At 37.1% G+C, this 22,955-nt stretch overlaps 1 protein-coding gene across 10 annotated transcripts in view; it reads right to left on the reverse strand.

Annotated features, from left to right (window-relative positions):
• The window catches only part of KDM4C (lysine demethylase 4C), a 414,703-nt gene that overhangs the window by 147,910 nt on the left and 243,838 nt on the right, over positions 1–22,955 (reverse strand). For 8 of the 10 annotated variants that reach the window (XR_009051205.1, XM_057720401.1, XM_057720400.1 and 5 more), the window contains one exon: positions 984–1,039. The exons of the other annotated variants lie outside the window; for them this stretch is intronic. Coding sequence is in view for 7 of the 8 variants with exons in the window: in XM_057720401.1 (XP_057576384.1) it covers positions 984–1,039 (56 nt within the window). In the remaining variant the exon portion in view is untranslated. The remainder of the gene's footprint in view (positions 1–983; positions 1,040–22,955) is intronic. 10 annotated transcript variants of the gene reach the window in all.

Here is a 22,955-nt window from a genome sequence, read left to right on the forward strand (position 1 = left end):
CCAGTGCCTGTGGGGCTAGGCAGGATGTAACCAAAAACACATACACTGGTAAATCATGGTAACCCGAGGAGTGCCCGCCCCATTTGGGCCAGGTCCTCATCCTGGCTTGTTATTGTCATATAGAGATGCACAATCATTTATCGAGTAAAGATGAAAATCTGGATTTTTATATAAAATCTCTCAACTTCTAAAATTTGAATTAAATTCATAAAATGGTGTGTCAGTCAAAAAAAATGTATCTTGGGGCTGGATGTGGCTCTCAACTGCCATAATACAACCTATACCTAAATCATCTCTACATGTTTCTATTCCCGTAGGATCCTATAATTTGCTTTGGTCCCATTTTACATATTTAAATCGGGTCATAAAAATAAAATTCACACACAAATATATTTCAACAACTGCCCTAGAAACAAGATTACCTTTCTTTTATGTTCACTTATGACTCTCTTCATATTCTCCAAGTTTCCCCTTTAAAGTGTAAAATCAATCTTTTCTCCCTGTGTTTCTATTTTAGAATACACACTTTCTTGTTAATTTGCTGGTGTTAAAAGTAAATGGTTTTGTTCTAACAGTATGATTATTATTGATGTTATTTATCTAAAGATAACAGATTTCACTGTTTTCAGCCATATCCTGTTTTTATTACAATACAGCATTCATTATATTAAACACAAGGATTCCAATGGCACCTAGAAGATATGGGCTGTCTTCAAACTTTGTTAGTGAAAGAGGGGTTAGTCCTCATGGTGTCAAAGACACTAAACAGAAGCAGACTTAGAAGACCTTTGCCTAGTGGAACTGAATGTGCTGTCAGTAATGGTCTCTGGAGACATGCACAGAATCCCCACCTCAGACCTGAACACCAAAAGCTGTGGGACAATGTGTACAACGAGAGGCAAAGCACACTGTCACCCAGAGGTTCAACACTCAAGAGAGGAGAAGGAAATGATGAAATTCAACACAATTAACACACTACTTACTTATTGTTTTTAGTTTCCTTAAGAGCACCCCCTCTCAAATTGCAGAGACAGCATTCCTAGCAGAAAAAATACCACACAATGATTAGGGCCATGTAATAAAATTCAGTACTGTTCATCTAAATATCCCAATAAATTCTAATTTTTATTTTAAAATTAAAACTATCAGGAACTTCATGAAGGACCATCTCTAAACAGTTCAAGAAGAGAAAGGAAAAAGAGAGGCAGGAAGATGAGGGGATTCCCAAAAGTGTACGTATCTCCTGTAGGGAACTATCATTATCCTAGTATCATGTTCAATTGCCATCTCTGGGGGAGAGCTGTGACACAGAGGAACTGGTAGGTGGAAAGATATGTACTAGCATTCTAGAACAGAGAAATACACATACAACTGGTTCCCTTGAGTTCTAGGAATCCACTCCTATAAAAAGGATGGCTAAAACACAGAGTATTGGCAGGCTTCGTTCTGACATATGGCTAAGCAGAAAGCTCTTTTTAAAAGACACTCTTCACAAAAGTACTGCTTGGGCCTTTCTGTGGGCAAATAGTGTTGGAAAAATTGTTCTGATAAATCCAGAGTTTCCAGCCCCAGAAAACACTGCCATAAAATGTCTTCCTTTATCTTCCCCATGTAAGTTTATATTTTTGGCACTTTTATGTATCTTAGATTGGCATAGACTTTTCACTCCAGGATGACTCCCTTTACTACAAACACAGACTTTACTTATTATTTCTCATTACAATTTCACGAAGAAGTCCATGAGAAAACCGGGCCAGAAAGTAATGCAATGCCTTTTGTTGACCTAGAATTTTTAATTAAATACCTAAGTAACTTTTTTATTTTCAACCTTAAGCTTGTCCTCCCAATTTACTGCACTAATATTTTTTTTTCAATAGTTACAGGTTATTTTGTGGGGTTTTTTTTTTCCCTCCAAGATGTCTATATAAAATTTCTTTATCTGTTCTCCAAGGTGATCTCCATTAACTAATTTTGACAGTTGTGCTCAGCTTTACAGGGAATGCCTCTAACTTACCTACTATTAATAACCGGGTGTCAAACTCCATAGCTTTTTTTTTTCTGAGAACAATACGAAAACCACTGACGAGGCTCAGCATATCTGTAAAACCCTTAAAAGGCAGCAGAAAAGGCAAAAGACTAGAAATGTTCGATGGTTTTACTTGTCTGGAAAGTCTCTGCACATCTATTTTAAATTTCCCTAGTGATTACTAAAGGTTCAGAGTAGCAAAAGCTGCTCTGTGTATATCCATTTGAATCCATTATAAACCCAGTTCAAGAAGATAACTTGATGGAGAACATTCTCTATTACAAAGCTAGTGGCCTTTGAAAGAACTGGTTTTGATGAAACCCACAATGAAAGGAAAATTTCACAATCTAAATATGGAAAATGAGAAATCCAGTAACTCAAATTATTCAATAATATCCAAACTATTCAATAACAATTTCATAAAATGTTATTGACTTTAAGTATTTTTTTTCAGTAACTTAACAGACTTTCTACAGAGAGAGGATGAAAATGAAAACAAAACAGGAGGTCAAATGGTTTCACTGAATATAAAAGATGTTAGTCTGGAAGTAGGAAGGCAGGAAGGAGAGCTGTGGACTGTGAGGAGCGCAGACACTGAGAGAGCTGGATGTCTGATTAACAAAACTAGTAGTGAGAAGAAGCCTAGACGGACGAGTGGACAGAGTTAAATATAGCAAAACAGCACGGAAGCTGCATCCACGCACCGGATTAGGGTCAGGAATAGGTACACGTGCTGCAGAGCACAACTATAACAGGAGGAAACATCCTCTAAAGTGGAATCTGTAGATTCAAGATGTTAAGTGGAGCTGAGAAGACTCCCACCTGCCACAACATGAAAAGTCTTCTTTCCAAGGTCATCAGAGACCTCCACATCACAAAATCTAATGGATAATTCCAAGTTCTTGGTTCGTCTGACCTCTTAGCAGAGTTCAACGTTGTCGAGTGTGCCTGAAACAGTCTCTCCCTATGGTTTCTATGACCCAACACTCTCCTCATTGTCCTTCTCCATCTCTAGTTGATCCTCAGCTTCCTTTAACAGGCATCTCTTTCATGCTCCTTAAACACTGTAATTTCTGTAGCAGGGCCTATTCACTCCTCTCTTCACCCCTGTTTGCTGGGCATTTGATCCACTACCTTGATTCCCAAAAGGTCTCTGACTCAAACATTTATCTCCTGAGATGTCTGACTGACAGCTCCACAGGCATCTCAAACACTTGGGCAAGACTGAATTCATGTCTTCTTCTCAAGCCTGTACTCCTTCAGTTTCCCAGCAGTGGAATCAACCATCCATTCTAGCTCAGGCTAGAAGACATAATTTTCCTCTCATCCTAGATTCAATCAGTTGAATTCTGTCAATCCTAACTTCCATGAGTTCCCCTTGCCCCCAAACATACCAGACACACTGTTCCATTCTTCATTAAACTGAACACATCCTTGACATTTCAACCTAAATGCCAATTCCTCAAAGAGAGCTCCTCCTAATCCCCTGTTCAGTTACCTCCCTCTCCTTACTCTTGTTAACTATTTGTTGAATTCCTCCTGCTATCTTCACTAAACTGTTAGCTCAGTGAGTGCTGGGAGAATATGTTAGGTGACTCTTCTCTATCACGACAACCAATACAATAGAGAGTGCATCCTGCATATCAATTTGTTAAATAAATGAGAAAATATGACAGAGCGAAATCTTGAAAATCATCAAAGCATCACAAAATTGCAAAGACCATTTTCACATACTGCTTGGGTACTAAGTAAAGAAAGCTTCAGGCTCCAGTGACTTAGGAGTTAAGAAACAGTAATCTGACATAGAGATTTTTGCCATGATTTACTTGAAAGAGAATTTGTATTTCTTAGTAAAGGACAAAATATTCATGGCCAAGTAAAGTAACTTTGATTTACATGATATTATATGATATCATGGTTTCTGTTCAATTCACTTCATTTGGAAAAAATAAGGAAAGAAAAAAGTCATGTCCAGCTACATCATTTTTTTGACTCACCATCCCTCACATGGGTCAAACTAGCTGGTCTGGTAGAAACACAAAGATGTCAACCTGTCAAGTCATTCACTTGTAAATTAATCTGAACTAAATGCTTATGTTCATAGCTCAGTACAAGACAATAGCAGATAGGACACTTTTTAACCTTTCTTTCCTTTGTTTAGTACTTTATTGTCAAAAACAAAATTGATCACTCTAAAATTTAATAGGTTAACCCTTACCTGAAAAGCAGCCTGAGTTTTCTTAAGAATCTGTATGATATCTGATAAACAGAAAGGTTGGCACCTACCAAACATACTAATTGTACTAAGTATCAACCATCTTCAAATTCAATGAAAGAACTGAATGAGAAAGTAGGAAGTGACAGTGTCCTTCAGGACATTAAATCATTGAACTGGTTATCAATAATGAAAATTCTTCTATCAGAAGAGTAGAGACTATATTAAAGGCCTAATTCATTCCAGATGCCATGCTAGAAACATCACGTACTTTACCTCCCTTCCCTAACACGAACTTATTAGGTAACTAATATCGCACTTCACAGATGAGGAAACTAAGATTCAAGAGACTGAGTTACTTGCCTAAAATCATCCAATCCAGGGGTCATCAAACTTTTTCTGTAATGGCCAGATATTTACTAACTTAGGATTTGCACAACTACAGAGTTATTGCAACTAATCAACTCTGCCGCTGTAGGACACAAATGGGTGTGGCTGTATCCCAATAACAATGCTATTTATAAAAATAGGCAGTGAACTGGATTAGACCCACAGGTTTTCCAATGCCTAATCAACCAGCAAAAGGAGGAACTGAGTTCAAGCTCAGGCTTTCCTGACCACATGTCTACCCTTTTTTCTCCAGCATCTTCTGCCCCTACGTACACGACAAGGCACAAGATACCAAAATAGAGTGCCAAAATAAACAGGAAACTGTGCCTGCCCTGGGAAGCTCATAGCTGAGAAGGGGAGAAGACCTGTATGTACCTAACCATACTACGAAGAAGATAATGACAAAGGGCATAACCAAGTCCCCATTTCCTCATTTCTATGAATAACTAGGAATTCATTTTTTTAAACTAATCCCCTCAAAAGAACTCATCATAAAAAATTGTTACCAAGCAACATATATTACATAACAATCTGTGTTCCCACTTGTTTCATTAATCTAATAATAAAACTTCTCATTGGTATGGTATCATTAAATTTAATCTCCACTTCATCCTTCAAAAATGATACCATTTCAGGCAAAAGCAGCATTTTAGTTAGCCTGTGCAATCAAACTTCAGGCTAAATGAATCCAATTACCTGAGAGGAAGAAGGATAAAACTAGGGAGCCAGCCATACCCTGGTGTTTAACAAAGTGCAGATGGCCAAGGTTCAAATCACAGTTCTGCCATTTACTAGTGGTACAACTTTTGGCCAGTTACTTATCTACTCTCTACCCCTCAGATATCTTACCTATAAAAGAGGAAAAAAATACTACTTCCCTAAATGAGTTAATAATTGAAAGGCATTTCATAAACACACAATCAATATAAGAAGAATAGTGGTTAAATATGTGAAAGGTTAACTGTGGTTCCAGACCACTTAACTGTAACACTGTCAGTGGATGATCTGGGTGTAGTAATTTAGCAGGGAATAAAATATGGATCTGTTGTTATAATTCTCTTGAGGTACAAAAAGCAAGAAGAAGTAGAGAGGAAACAAAACTCTACAGGAACCCAAAATCCAAGCAGCTAGGCTCTAAAACAAAGAGAAATCTTTCATAGTTTTAAAAGCTGCCAATCCAGCTGTGGAAACCAGACAAATGCTAGAGTCTCCATGGTCTCAGAAAACAGACACTGCTAAAGGCAAAGTCCTAATCCCACCCTCAAAACACCTGACATCAGAGAGGATTGAATCAAACAAAAGCTGCAAAAAAGCTTAGACTCCACTCAGGTGCAATCGGGTTGACTTCACTTCTACTCTAGAAATCTGACAGATGAAGGGCCATGCCGTTTTTGGAAATGATAATATTAGCTTCATTTGCTACAGAAAAAATGTCCACCACACAATCAAAAAATGTAAAAGGTATACTAAAAAGCAAGAAAATGTGACTTATGATCAAGAAAGGAAATAATCAATAAAATCAGACACAAGATGAACAAGATATTGGAATTATCAGATGGAGAGTTTAAAATTAGAATGCTTGGATTGCAAAAGGATCTAATGAAAAGAACAGACAAGATATGTGAAGAGAGAGAAATTTTTAGCAAAGTCAAAGAAAATTAAAAACAATTAAAATGGTAGAAATGAAAAAAACATGACATTAGAAATGTTGAATTCACTAAACAGATTTCAAAGCAGACTGGAATTGGCAGAGGAAAAGCACAGTTAATTTAAAACATGAATAGGAAATATAAGGAAAAAAGCAATTATAGGAATTAACAGAGGTCTAAGGGAAAATAACAACCTATTCAATTTATATATAATTGGAGTCCAAGAAGAAGAGGGAAGAAAGAATGGGTGAAAAGAAATATTTTAAGAGATAATGGCAGAGAACTTTCCAAAACTGATAAAAGACATCAATCCACAGATCCAAGATGCCCAGCAAACCAGGAGCAGATGAACACAAAGGAAACATACCTAAATACTTAACAGTCAAAACTCTGAAAACCAAATATGAAAAACATATCTTAAAAGCAGAAAAAAAAGACACATTCAGCAAACTATACAAATTCCACCTAAAATCCAACCAGAAACACTGGAGGCAAATGGCAAGGGAACAACATCCATAGAATACTGAAAGCAAAAAGCTGGCAACTTGAAATCCTACTTCCAAGGAAAATATCCTTTCAAAATGAAGATGAGATAAAAATAATAGAGACAAAAATCTATGAGAATAAATCCACACTATAACAACTGCTAAAAAAAGAAGAAAAAAAAAATCTTCAGAATGAAGGAAAATGACACCAGCCTGAACCATGAAGTAGCAGGAAAGAATGAAGAACACCTAAAATGGGAAAATATAAAATAAAGAGAGAGAGAGACAAAGAGACTATACAAGTTGCATTTAAAAACTTGACCGTTTCAAGCAAAAATAATAACACTATGGAGTGGAGCATATGCAGAAGTAAAATGTAAGATAAAACCACAAACAGAAGAGAAGTTAATCAAATTATACTGTTGTAAGGTTCTTACACTGTTCATGAAGTAGGATGATATTATTGGAAGGTGGATTGTGATCACTTAAAAATAAAAATTGTAATTTTCAGCTACCACCTATAACAAAAGCCTCAAGAAATTCCCAAATATTAAGTTCTAAGGAATATAAGCTCACAATAAAAACTCAAAAAAATGCAGGAAAATATGGTTACATAAGCAGAAAAAAAAAAAAAAAAACCACAGCAGAATTACATGCACAATGAGCTCAGACACAAGATGTAAAGTAAGCATTTTAATATGTTTTAAAAATTAAATATAGATATTAGGAATGTGAGTGACTATAAATAAATGACAAATCAGATTTTTAAAAATAATATAAAAATTCTATAACAAAAAACTGAAATTAAAAACTTAATGGTATATTAAACGTCAGTCTACTCTTAGTTGAAGAGAAAATTACAAAACTGAAAGATAGAGCTAAATAACCAAAAATTAATACCACAAACTATTCAAAAATGAATTCAATTGAATGATGTGTGTATGTATATTTCTGATTCACAAAAAAAAATTCCAATTGATTTATAGACCTAAACTCAAAAACAAAGTAGGACTACAGAAGTATAAAGAAATTGTAGGCAAATATATTGATGCATTTAGGATAAATATGACTTCTTAATGTAATATTTTAAAAACAAAAGGCATGTAGAAAACATTAATAAAGTTGACTATACATTTTTAAATTCTAAAGGATAAAATACTACATAAATTAACATAAAATAAGATTAAAAATTCACAATGTAAAACAAAGATTTTTATCCAAATAATAATTTTTAAAAAGCCACACTTTTGAAAAATAGGCAGAAGATTCAAAGACTCTTCATTGCCAATAAATACATGAAAGATACACAATTTTGAGAATAAAGAAAATGAAAAATGAAATAATGAGCATTAACCTCAAATTTTTAAATCAGAAAATCTACAGTTTGGGTGTATGTGAGTTGTTATGGTGGTTTTGGAGAGGAATTTGGCATTATCAATCAAAATTTTAAATGCATATAAATTATGACAAGCAATTTGCCTTCCTGGAATGTATCTTAGGTAAATATTTACATCTATGCGGAAGTAGGAATGTACAATGACTATCCTTTCATTTCTGTTTATAATAGAGAAAACAGTTACCTCTGGGAGGAACTGGAATTGTCACTTAGATTTTATTTGTAATGTCTGAATGTTTTAATTAGATTCAAGATTGAAATTTAAAACAGTGATGATCACTAATCATTAGAGAAATGTAAATCAAAGCCACAACGAGGTATCACCTCACATCGGTCAGAATAACCATCATCAAAAAATCTAGAAACAATAAATGCTGGAGTGGGTGCGGAGAAAAGGGAACCCTCCTGCACTGTTGGTGGGAATGTAAGTTGGTATAGCCACTATGGAAAACAGTATGGAGGTTCCTTAAAAAACTAAAAATGGAACTATCATATGACTCAGCAATCCCACTCCTGGGCATATACCCAGAGAAAACCATAATCCAGAAAGAAACATGGACCGTAATGTTCACTGCAGCACTATTTACAATAGCCAGGACATGGAAGCAACCTAAATGCCCATCAACAGAGGAATGGATAAAGAAGATGTGGCTCATATATAAAATGGAATATTACTCAGCCATAAAAAGGAATGAAATGGAGTTATTTGTAGTGAGGTGGATAGATCTAGAGACTGTTATACAGAGCGAAGTAAGCCAGAAAGAGAAAAACAAATACTGTATGCTAACTCATATATATGGAATCTAAAAAAATGGTACTGATGAACCCAGTGACAGGGCAAGAATACAGATGCAGATGTAGAGAATGGACTTGAGGACATGGGGTTGGGAGGGGGCAAAGGGGAAGCTGGGACGAAATGAGAGAGTAGCACTGACATATACACACAACCAAATGTAAAAGAGACAGCTAGTAGGAAGTTGCTGCATAACACAGGGAGATAAACTCAGTGATGGGTAATGATTTAGAGGGCCAGGATAGGGAGGGTGGGAGGGAGTTGCGGGAGGGAGGGGATATGGGGATATATGTATAAATACAGCTGATTCACTTTGGTGTACCTCAAAAGCTGGCACAAGAGTATAAAGCAATTATATTCCAATAAACAGCTTAAAAAAATAAAAAAGCTTAAAAAAATAAAATAGTGATGAAAAAGATATGGTAAATCCAAAAATTACTGAGTTACTGAGAATTACACAATGTAATATTAAGTGAAAAGACTAAGGCAGGTTTAAATAAACTGTGACACCATTTGGTTCTAACAAACAACAAAATATAACATTAGTTTATGCATAGAAAAGATCTGAAAGGCTGATTGACAAAACAGTATGAGTAGTTTTCTGTAAAAATTGAGATTTGAGAATCTCACAGTGTCGGGAATAGGAGATCTTCCTAACAACACTTATTACTTTTACATTAAAAAAAGAAGTACCCCCCAAAAAATAATAAATAAATAAATAAAATTTAAAAAAAAAAGAAAACTCACAGACACATAAATTAAACCTTTTTCCATCAAATATGTGTAATTTAAAATTAATATAACCATGGAGGTTGATCCTATTTTTCTAATTTTTCTTTTTTACTTAAATGAAAATTTTAAATGGGCATCTACAATTTCTACTATAGTCTTTCAGTGTACGGAAACTTCTTTCCAATCTAACCTGAGGAGATACCAAAATTGTTCAGCCTTGCGGAACAACATAAATAAATAAAATTCCACAGAGAATGCCCATTGCCAGGCTTGTTTTATCTTATGTTTATGAGCATGCCTTCTCTAGGAACAGTAACACCTAGTGTAAAACGACTCACTATTATAAAGAATTAGATATACTGCTAGTCAACTAATATTTCCTAAAACAAAACAAAACAAAATGCTGAAATGCCTGTTACAAAATGATTACTCTACGAGTAGCCGTTATTCCTGTCTCCCAAGTAGAGCATCAAAAGAGCCATTCTGTTGTGTACTTCACCCCCACGGCAGCTAAAAGCTGAATAAAAAAGTATAAACTTAGATCATATTCTGGACATTGTACCTTTCCTACTTAGGTCCCTTTCCCTCACCTAATACCATTCACAAAATCCCACTGTAGCAATACTAAGTTACTTTTAAATTTGGTTTCATAAAAAATCACTACTGAGGTGAACAGCTAGTATACCAATTTACAAGATGGAATGATTTGTTTACAGCTCTGCTATTAAACTGAAAAAGAGTGTTTACAATCAAAGTGCTGACACAACGTCAACAACAACAGTGAGCAGGGCACTGTTAGAATATGGCTATCACAGTTGTTCATTATTTGTCGTAGAGGAAAATCATGTTTCAAAGGCTCTTGTATAAAACATCAGTTAAAGAAATGCCAATACCAACATTCTCCAGCTGCCTCGTAAGGAGCTCATTCTAGCTGACATACCCATAAGTGACACTAAAGTCAATTTTCAGTGCTATAGAAAAATTACAAGATAGAAGTACCTCCTCACACCCTTATTTATCTGACATGTTCATAACAGAAATGCAAAACCATAAAATAGGGCTGTCTGAGCTGGGAAAACAAAGAGTAATTAATCACATTAACAGAAAACTAGCTTACAAAGTGCTGATCAACAAAACACGGAAGAACCATTTCTGGAGATGGGGCTCATTTACCAGGGTTGGAGAGAGGATGGAATCTCATGTTAGGATGGGGCTGGTGTAAATTCTGAGTGATGAGAGAATTCAATGACAAGTTTTCTGCAGTAATCATCTGAATGGAAATTTCACAGGCTCCAATGAATTTTATACCAGCAAGTTCCCTAATTTAGACACATCTAATTTGTACTACAAGTTAAAATATACATTCATTCAACAAATACTGGTTAATCACCATGTTGTATCCTAGACACGGGGCAACAGCAATGAATGACAAAGGTACACTCTAGCTGGGAGAACAGACAAACTAAATCAGCAGGTTATTTCAAGGAAAGGGATGCTAAGCACTATGGGAGTGGGCCGTGGAGTTCTCCAGGGAGAGGTTATGGCTGCAGATCCAGGCCTTTTCTAATAGGAAAGGTCATCAGAAAGTAAGAGGAAGAATACCTGGTGAGACTTCATGAGCCATGGAAAAAAGCAATGGCTTGAAGCCACTGTAAGGTTTGAGTACACCAAGGACATAACCTGCCTTATATTTTAATCAGATGATCTCAATTGCTGTGTTGACAGCAGACAATAAAGGTTCAAGGGTAAAAGTGAGAATGGAAGTTAGCAGGTTACCACCATATCCAGGAAAGAAGTAATGAATAAATTAGTCTGGGTTATGTCAGCAGAAGTGACTAAGAAGTGGCCAGGATTCTAGATGCATTTTAGAAGTAAGAGGGTGAGTCAAAAATTATCCGCACTCCAGTTATATTAGAATTTCTGTTGGCTGCACTTGTCTTGGCACTTTCCATTCAAGTCTACTGTCTCCCCAGTCACTGCTGTGCAGGTGTTGAACGTGTTACATCAGTTTATTTGTAACTGCGGTGCGAGCAAACGGATGCCCCACTTGTGATTTGCACGAAAGAAGAGCAGCACGCAGCGATTCGTTTTTTGTGGTCTGAGGGTGTACCTGGTGCTGTTATTTATTGAAGACTTTGTGCACAGTATGGAGAAAGTGTTTTGTCGTGAAGAAGGTCACCTATAGTCCTGATCTTGCTCCATCAGACTTTCACCTGTTTGGTCCCCTGAAAGCAGCCCTACGAGGACGAAGATTCACTTCTGATGAAGAAGTGAAGACAGCAGTGCATTTGTGGCTTGCAGCTCAGCCTAAAACATTTTTTAATGAGGGAATACGAAAGCCTGTTGACAAATGGACAAAGAGTATTGAAAAGCAAGGAGATTATGTTGAAAAATGACACATTTGTATTCTCTAAAAATAAATTCTACAGCCAGAGTGCAGATAATTTTTGACTCACCCTTGCAGACAAGGCAGGATCTACTGTCAGACAGATGTGGAGTATGAGAAAAAGAAAACATCAAATCTAACTCTAAAGTTCTTGGCCTCAGCAGCTGGAAGGCCTGGAAAAAAGGACGCCTGCAGAAGATGATCTGGAATTCAGTTCCGGACAGGGTAAATTTGAACTATTGGACATGCAAGAGGAGAAGCTGTCATAAAGTTGGCCACATGGGTGAGACTGAGCTAGACTAGAAATGCCCAAGCCATCAATGACTAAATGCTGTTCACAGCCATTAAAGCTATGAGATGGGATGAGACTACCAAACGGGTTACTGCAGAGATGAGGCCCACATTTTGAACTCTGGGGAGTGAGAGGAAGTGGCCAGTAAAGTAAGAGGAAAAGCAGGAGAATACAGGATCCTGGAAGCCAGGTGAGCACTGCTTCAAACTGGAGGCAGTGATCAACAAAAGTTTCTAAAGAAATGTGGGGCAAAGCCTATGACTGGAATGAATTTAAGACAGAAGTAGGGGAGAAGAATTGGAGAGGGTGAATAAAGGTAAGACTTTTCAGTAGGTTTACTATATATATAGGGACATGGAGAAATAGGATGGGAGCTAGTGGGAAGACAGATCAAGAGAGGGTTTTCTGGTTTACTTGAAGATGGAAAAAATGACAGCTGTGTGGACGATGATGAGGATTATCTGGAGAAAGGATGTGGGCGAGAAAGGGCTGAACTACCGGAACTAAGATCCTGTGTATGAGAGAGCGGAGAGCCTTAGGAGCAGAGATGTGATAGATATGAAGCAGGTAGAAACCTTAAGATCTCTACTGGTGTCCTCCTATTTCTCCGTGAATATAAGGAGACTTCATGAAGTGAGGGTGAGGATGAGGGGAGATGGGGAAGCTTGAGGAGAAAGAAGATATGAAACAGTCAACGAGGAGAGTGGTAGAGTGAGTGAATGATGGGAATGCAACATGAATTACCCGCACCATTGAGGACCAGTTACAAACTAAAAGCAAGAGCAATCTGCATATTGGAAGTTTCTCCATAACCATATTTACCTACAGGGGTGCAGGTACACAGTACATAGACAGTTGGATTTACCAGGGCTGAGTAATACCAAGGAAGAGTATCTGGAGTCCTGAAACTAGAGGGTGTGGGCTAGAGAGACAGAAGGTAGTCAGAGAAAGATGCCTGAAACTGAAAGATGACACTGAAAGTACAACACACCTAGTGGAATGGAATGGTAAAGAGTGAAAACTTACTGCCCTTTCAAAAGGCTATCTTTCCACTGTGCACCCTTTAGTTCTCTATTACTGCAACAACAAATTACCTCAAACGCAATGGCTTAAAACAACATGTATGCGAAACGCTGCTCAACACCACTAATTATTAGAGAAATGCAAATCAAAACTACAATAAGGTATCACCTCACACCCGTCAGAATGGGCATCATCAGAAAATCTACAAACAGTAAATGCTGGAGAGGGTGTGGAGAAAAGGGAACGCTCTTGCACTGTTGGTGGGAATGTAAATTGATACAGCCACTATGGAGAACAGTATGGAGGTTCCTTGCAAAACTAAAATTAGAACTAGCATATGACCCAGCAATCCCACTACTGGGCATATACCCAGAGAACACCATAATTCAAAAAGACACATGCACCCCAGTGTTCAATGCAGCACTATTTACAATAGCCAGGACATGGAAGCAACCTAAATGTCCATCAACAGATGAATGGATAAAGAAGATGTGGTACATACATACAATGGAATATTACTCAGCTATAAAAAGCAATGAAACTGGGACATTTTTAGAGACATGGATGGACCTAGAGACTGTCATACAGAGTGAAGTGAGTCAGAAAGAGAAAAACAAATATCGTATATTAACACATATGTGGAATATAGAAAAATGGTACAAATCAACCGTTTTGCAAGGCAGAAATAGAGACACTGATGCAGAGAACAAACATATGGACACCAAGTGGGGAAAGCGGGGAGGGTTGGGGGGGAATGAATTGGGAGATTGGGATACCAAATTGTACACTCTAAACATATGCAGTTTATTGTAAAAACAACAACAACAAAACAACATGTATGCATACAGTTCAGTAGGTGAGAATTCCAAAATGGGTCTCACTGGGCTAAAATCAAGATGTCAGCAGGGTCACTCCCTTCTGGAGTCTCTAGGGGAGAATCTATTTCTTTGCCCTCACCAGCTTGTAGGGGAGCCTGCATGCTTGGTCCTAGGCTCTCCTCCTCCACCTTCAAAGCCAGCAACAGCAGGCCAAGCACTTCTCACATCACATCACTCTGACCTTTTCTGCCCCTCTCTTCCTCATATAAGGACTCTTCTGATTGTACTGGATGCACCCAGGTAAGCAGAATAACGTCCCTATTGAAAACCCAGCTGATTAGTGATCTGAATGCCATCTGCTACCATAATTCCCTTTTTCATGCAATATAACACACAGGCTCCAGGGATTAGGATGTAGACGTGCCCAGGGTGGGGGGATTGTTACAACATTTTAGTTATTTAAATACCATCATATAGCCATTTGTATGAAAGGAAGATAAGAGAAAAATAGGAAATCACACTCTACATTTCAAACTGCATCCCCCCGCCCTTCTAACGCCATTCCTTACAGCAGTATAAAAATTCACTTGAGGTCTGCGGAGCACCTATCCGACAGCAAGCCAGGCACATGCTCGATGGCAAGGAGAAGCACCTCTATAATTTAAGGCGGGTCAGAGGTAATCTATATAGAACTGCACGGCATTTACATAACAGTATTTCCAGGATCCTGAGTAAAGTACTTCAAATTGAATATACATCTTACTTTGTTAAGACTGTACAACATTTGGCTTTCAAATAAAAACCCAGCTGGTTGATTCTTTCTTCCCAGTGTGACCTTTGATAGCAAATAGCAAAGTATATGCTTTCCTCATCCTGCCACCAGACTAGTTTTTGCCATTCAGGAGAAGCGCCTGCACTGCATTTCTTTTCCCCTGCACGCTGCCGAGGGGTCTCTTTCCTCATTGCTGAGGAGCTGTGCCTTTTAGCCCAGTGACCTCCGGGCACGCACGTCCTGGAGTGCAGCACAGTACACTGCGCTCCCCGCGATGTCGGTCATTACTCTTCCTGACTACACTAGTGCTCTCTGGTTGAAGCACTTGAGATTAATGAGGCATTTGTTCTCACTCAAGAAGCTATTTATGAATATAGTTCCACTTACAATAAGCTACGGAGACTTCTCTTCCTTCCTCTCCGTTACCAAAGGGGGGTAGGGAGGGATGGTGTTTATTGAGCAAAAGAGAGAACGAACAGAAGCAAAAAAAAAAAGAAAAGACTTGCGACTTTTCTAGCCTGTAAGAAGTTCCCTAACAGAAAGGCCTCCACATCATAGCTACGCTGTCAGGATAACTGATATCCTCAAATGTGCTGTTCTGTTTTGTTAGAGTAAAATAATTATTACCACCTTTGCCTTTGTGAGCCAAGGTTTAAGTCTGCAGCTGTTCAGAACAATCTGCCTCCTCAGGAGGCAAAAGGTAATTCTGAACTCGAATGTGTCACATCAAATGGGGAAGTGTGGTCTAGCGAGTGGCTTCCAGGACACCTCACTGGAGAGGAGCAATGGCACAGGCCACCAGTTGGCTGCACACAGCCATGGGCTTTAACAAGAATGCAGCCTTTTTCTACTAGTTTCACTCTGTCTGAGGATCAAAGTCAGCCTTTTAGGCTGACAGCGTCTCACCACCTGGTCTTGATAGTATCCCATGGAATTTAAAAAAAAAAAAAAAAAAAAAAAGCAGCATAAAACATATCACAGGGAGCAAGAGTGCCACCATGACCTCTCACGGCCATAAGCCAATCAGATCTGAAAATCAATGGCTCCGATCTACAAAGCCAATTCAGAGCTCTTTGTTAAAGAAAAATGTCAACTCAGTTGTCAGTTGGGAAACTAGATTCAGGAGATTATCCAGCTCTGGGAAAGGTCCTCTGGGCAGAAACTAGAGTCGATATGAAAGCATAAGGACACTGCTCTACTCAACCACCCAATAACACTAATTATTCCATATTAAGTATATGACCAATTACACTATTAGTTAATTATTCCATATTAAGTATATGACCAATTACACTATTAGTTAATGCTGACTTTATTGTCAATGTAGAAAAAAAAAAAATCATTCAAATACATTGTTCAGAATTAAGCCAGTTGTTCAGGCTTCTTCCCACTCTAAAAACAAGTAACCAAGAAAAAAAAAGAGTCTGGGCCTGGGAATCTAGAGGCCTGAGTACTGCCATGAATCTGGGCTTTCTTACTATAGAGAGGGGTGATCCTGGGCAAAGGACTTTCTCTCCCAAACACCTGCTCAGGATCTATAAAATGAAATTTCTGAAATAAAGAATTCTTTAGTCTTTGTCAATACTAAATTTTATGGAAGCCAGGAAAATTCTATCCTTGCTACTTATATAAGTTTATATTTCAATCAATAGTTATTCTGAATTTGTAGGTCAAAAATTTAAAAATGAAACTTACTTTTTTTAAAAACACAAGACTTCCCAGAGCCAAATGACTGACCATTCTAATATCTATTATCAGTACCACTGTTTTGATTTGAGGAGTTGGAGAGGAGATATAATGGTTGTATTATGGGATAAGGGTAACATAATCCTCAACCACACACATTTTCTTTAATTATCTCTACCCTAAGAGAACTCCCATGTCAGAGAGAGAGAAGAGAAAGCACTGCCTTCAGATTGAACAGAGTGTGGCTAGGGTTGCTTCATATCAGATATGCCCCTTTCTATAGGACCAGCCTCAATGCAATGCAGGAATCAGACTCTACCCATTAGACCACCTTCCTCCACTATTAGGCAGCGTACATAGAGTTATAGGGGTTGTGACCTCATGGTTCCCAAAGATGTTACCAACTTTCCAAGAAGTTGATCATTTTTACCTGAGCCTTAAGATCAGGGAGTTAAGATTAAAGTATATACCAAAGATTAAGAGTTCAGATAAACATGTTCCAACAAATGACACAGATTCTTTAGCTCACAAGCTCTACCAACACTGTACAGGTGGTTTTTTTAAAGACCAGTACCTCAGGTACTTCCAGAGTTTAACTCCATGATTAGGATTCATGCACAGAAAACACTTCACTTTCTTTCAAAAGCCAAAGAAAAACTACGTACAGCCTTGGAGGGGATGAATGGCAACCACTAGGCAATCTATAGATGCCACTTATTTACAATCAAGCAATAAAAATAAATAGGCACCAAAATGTTTATTTTTAATCACTGCTATTGCATATGCCACTCTTTGCAAGAGGAAAGAAAATGCTAATTGCAAATGATCACCAAGATATAGCCTGCTAACATATAATGGAGAAAAGATAGCTTCTTCAATAAGTGGTGCTGGGAAAATTGGACAGCTATATGTAAAAGAATGAAATTAGAACACTTCCCAACACCATACACAAAAATAAACTCAAAATGGATTAAAGACCTAAATGTGAGGCCAGACACTATAAAACTCTTAGAGGAAAACACAGGCAGAACACTCTATGACATATATAAAAGCAAGATCCTTTTTGACCCACTTCCTGGAATAATGGAAATAAAATAAAAAGTAAACAAATGGGACCTAATGAAACTTAAAAGTGTTTTGCACAGCAAAAGAAACCATAAACAAGACAAGGAGACAACCCTCAGAACAGGAGAAAATATTTGCTAACGAAGCAACTGACAAAGGATTAATCTCCAAAATATACAAGCAGCTCATGCAGCTTACTACCCAAAAGCAAATAATCCAATCCAAAAATGGGCAGAAGACCTAAATAGACATTTCTCCAAAGAAGACATACAGTTGGCCAACAAACACATGAAAAGATGCTCAACATCACTCATCATTAGAGAAATGCAAGTCAAAGCCACAATGAGGTATATCACCTCACACAGGTCAGAATGGCCATTATCAAGAAATCTAAAAACAATAAATGCTGGAGAGGGTGCGGAGAAAAGGATACTCCTGCACTGCTGGTGGGAACATAAATTGGTGCAGCCACTATGGAAAACAGTATGGAGGTTCCTTAAAAAACTAAAAATAGAACTACCATATGACCCAGCAATTCCACCATTGGGCATATACCCTGAGAAAACCATAATCCAAAAAGAAACCTACAGCACAATGTTCATTGCAGCACTATTTACAATAGCCAGAACATGGAAGCAACCTAAATGCCCATCAACAGATGAATGGATAAAGAAGATGTGGCACATATATACAATGGAATATGACTCAGCCATAAAAAGGAATGAAATGGAGTTATTTGTAATGAGGTGGATAGACCTAGAGACTGTTATACAGAGTGAAGTAAGCCAGAAAGAGAAAAACAAATACCATATACTAATGCATATATATGGAATCTAAAAAAATGGTACTGATGAATCCAGTGACAGGGCAAGAATAAAGATGTAGATGTAGGGAATGGACTTGAGGACATGGGGTGGGGCGAAGGGGAAGCTGGGACGAAGTGAGAGAATAGCACTGACATATATACACTACCAAATGTAAAACAGATAGCTAGTGGGAACCTGCTGCATAACACATGGAGATCAACTTGATGATGGGTGATGATTTAGAGGGGTGCGGTAGGGAGGGTGGGAGGGAGCCACGGGAGGGAGGGGATATGGGGATATATGTATAAATACAGCTGATTCACTTTGTTGTACAGCAAAAACTGGCACAACAGTGTAAAGCAATTATACTCCAATAAAGAGCTTAAAAAAAAAAAGATATAGCTTGCTCATATCTGTTAGTCCATTTTTAAAAAACAAACAAGCAAAATAAAGGGTACAGTGAATAGACATGTGGCCAAGGTGAAAATCTACTTTATGTTTGGGTTTCGATTTCTTAACCTCCCCCCCAAAAAAGCCAGAATGCTATATTTGTTATACATATATAATACACCTTTATTATTCTACAGTGTAATAAATGTTCTTCAATAGATAATAAATGTGTGCAATTACCTAATGCAATTACGCAGAATTAAAATTCTAACTTTTAAAGAGCTTTATTTTAACTTTCCATTTCAAAATCTACCTTTTCATAGCACGGCAATATCCACCCAACAATATAATATAGAGCTGTGTATTTTACTATATTACTTTCAAATGAAAATATTTAAACAAATTCTCCTAAATTAAGAGTAAAGGGATATATGAAATAAATAGAAATCCAGAGGCTAATGTGTATTGCCATGGATTCCTGAACATCAGGTAGATAAAGTTATAGTAAGGCCTTGAAGTCACTTTTTAAAAAACAACAGAAGTTTCCTTGAACACATAAAACTACACTGATCCAGCCAATAATTACCAATGTCACTTCTATTCCTATACTTTTCCGTTACTCATCACCTCTGACCAGGTTAAGAAACACAGAAATAAATTTAGATTTTTTTGAAAGTGCCCAATTCTTAAGGAAAACTAATTAAGACAAAATGGAAATAAAAAGCAACACAGAATCAAGGGATATTAGGGTCAGAAGAGGCCTCAGACATACATCTCTAGTTGAACCTTCTCATTATAGTGCTTTTAAATCTTCCTTTAATTAAGATTTTTAGATTACAGGTATGTGAGCTACTGTGACTTACCCTGCTCTCCTGCTCAAGAATTATATAAGTAATAAAAAAGCTCCCTAGTAAGGCACAGCACAAATGATACTTTATTTGGACTTTTTCACACTGACAGTGAAAAGCTACAGCACAGGCTTAATGCTACCCTGGACAGAAGACTGGCAGCTCATGGTTTTTCAAAGTCATAAATGTGAGTACGACGTGACTTTCCATGATGTTAAATTACCAGTATTTCCATGAAGTTTTCACTCCCATTTTGGCACAAAAACAAAACATTACAGTGACCCCCACCACAAAAGAAACATCCAAATTTCCCACAAAGGAACAACCACCGAAAAGCTACATTATCCCTAAATTTTTTTTAAGAACTTTTATTGAGATACAGTTAACATACAATAAACTGCATATATTTAGAGTGTACTACTTGGTATCCCAATCTCCCAATTCATTCCCCCCCAACCCTCCCTGCTTTCCCCACTTGGTGTCCATATATTTGTTCTCTACAGCTGGGTCTCTATTTCTGCCTTGCAAACTGGTGGATTTGTACCATTTTTCTATAGTCCACATATATGTGTTAATACACGATATTTGTTTTTCTCTTTCTGACTCACTTCACTCTGTATGACAGTCTCTAGGTCCATCCATGTCTCTAAAAATGTCCCAGTTTCATTGCTTTTTACAGCTGAGTAATATTCCATTGTATGTATGTACCACATCTTCTTTATCCATTCATCTGTTGATGGACATTTGGGTTGCTTCCATGTCCTGGCTATTGTAAATAGTGCTGCAGTGAACACTGGAGTGAATGTGTCTTTCTGAATTATGGTGTTCTCTGGATATATGCCCAGTAGCAGGATTGCTGGGTCATATGATAACTCTATTTTTAGGTTTTTTGCAAGGAACCTCCATACTGTTCTCCATAGTGGCTGTATCAATTTACATTCCCACCAACAGTGCAAGAGTGTTCCTTTTTCTCCACACCCTCTCCAGCATTTACTGTTTGTAGATTTTCTGATGATGCCCATTCTAACCGGTGTGAGGTGATACCTTATTGTAGTTTTGATTTGCATTTCTCTAACAATTAGTGATGCTGAGCAGCTTTTCACATGCCTCATGGCCATCCGTATGTCTTCTTTGGAGAAACGCCTATTTAGGTCTTCTGCCCATTTTTTGATTGGGTTGCTTGTTTTTTTGATATTGAGCTGGATGAACTGTTTATATATTTTGGAGATGAATCCTTTGTCTGTTGATTCGTTGGCAAATATTTTCTCCCATTCTGAGGGTTGTCTTTTCGTCTTGCTTATAGTTTCCTTTGCTGTGCAGAAGCTTTGAAGTTTCATTAGCTCCCATTTATTTATTTTTGTTTTTATTTCCATGATTCTAGGGGGTGGATCAAAAAAGATCTTGCTGTGATTTATGTCGAAGAGTGTTCTTCCTATGTTTTCCTCTAAGAGTTTTATGGTGTCTGGACTTACATTTTGGTCTTTAATCCATTTGGAGTTTATTTTTGTATATGGTGTTAAAGAGTGTTCTAATTTCATTCTTTTACATGTAGCTGTCCAGTTTTCCAAGCACTACTTATTGAAGAGGCTGCCTTTCCTCCATTGTATTTGCCTCCTTTGTCATAGATTAGTTGACCATAGTTTATCTCTGGGCTTTCTATCCTGTTCCATTGATCTATATTTCTGTTTTTGTGCCAGTACCATACTGTCTTGATCACTGTAGCCTTGTAGTATAGCCTGAAGTCAGGAAGCCTGATTCCGCCAACTCCATCTTTCCTTCTCAAGATTGCTTTGGCTATTCAGGGTCTTTTGCGTTTCCCTACAAATCATAAAATTTCCTGTTCTAGTTCTGTGAAAAATGCCATTGGTAATTTGATCGGGATTGCACTGAATCTGTAAATTGCTTTCGGTAGTACAGTCATTTTCACAATGTTGATTATTCCAATCCAAGAACATGGTATGTCCTTCCATCTGTTTGTGCAGTCTTTGATTTCTTTCATTAGTGTCTTACAGTTTTCTGAGTACAGGTCTTTTACCTCCTTGGTTAGGTTTATTCCTATCTATTTCATTCTTTTTGTTGCAATTATCCCTAAATTTTAAAAAGAGAAAATCTTATCCATATTCCTCTTTAACCTCTTAACCTGCTTATATTTTATTCTTTAGAATTCAATATTACAAATTCTTTAGAAGAAAGTACAGAAAATCCTCCTATGATTTATTAGCATACTACCTCTTAATATTCTACAGAGTATTAAGCACATAGATTATTATTTTTTAGAATAAAAGTATTTAGGTTACCAGTTCATTTCCAGACATTTAACTAATATCCTCCTTCATAATTAGAAGTGAAGCCCAAAAGTAGAGTTAAGGAGTTTTACAGAAATACCCAGACTCAAAAACAATTTTTCAAAGTAGGGATGAAAGAAAATGGTGGGGAAAAAAACTTGAAAGATACAAATTCTGTATTTTTACAGTGAGAATACTACATTACATTTTTAACTAGCAATAACTTGTAGCCATTATAAAATGGAAATCAATAAACAGATTAGACACAAACTCTAGTAATTTAGGTCAAAACTGATTAGATTCAAATTAAGACTCAAAATAACAAGAAACACATTCTAGGATCAGAGTAATGACATTCAACACCTAAAAACATAACTTGGTAATCTTTGGAATGCACTCTAAAATGCTACTATAATGAAGGGAGTAAAAATTGCTCCAAAATGAATTATACAGTCACAGAAGGGTTGGAAATAAACAGAGCTGAAAATAAAATACTCTAATAAAGTTGGAGTATAAGCCATAAATGCAAACGTATTGGGTTGGCCAAAAAGTTTGTTCGGGCTTTTCCACGTTACAAAAAAACCCAAACGAAATTTTCAGCCAACCCAATAGCTTTCATACAGATCTGTCTATTTATCTGAGCAGTACTGAAATAGGACAAACAGGCACAAAGCAATAATATTTAATTAGAACTATGAGATATACAAACTGAATGTCAGGAGAAACAGGTATCTGGGGAATTCTTTAACTGTTTCATTTCATTCCGTTTGAATTTGAGCATAGAGCTAGGATTCTAGAATCTAAATTAGGGTGTAATTTAAAATTTGTAACTAATCTCTTCCTCTACCACATGCAGTAAAAGCTTCAATACAGCTTTTTGTTTTTTATTTTAATTGAT

This window comes from Hippopotamus amphibius, chromosome 2, assembly GCF_030028045.1.
Source record: "Hippopotamus amphibius kiboko isolate mHipAmp2 chromosome 2, mHipAmp2.hap2, whole genome shotgun sequence".
In the NCBI taxonomy this organism is placed as follows: Eukaryota; Metazoa; Chordata; class Mammalia; order Artiodactyla; family Hippopotamidae; genus Hippopotamus; species Hippopotamus amphibius.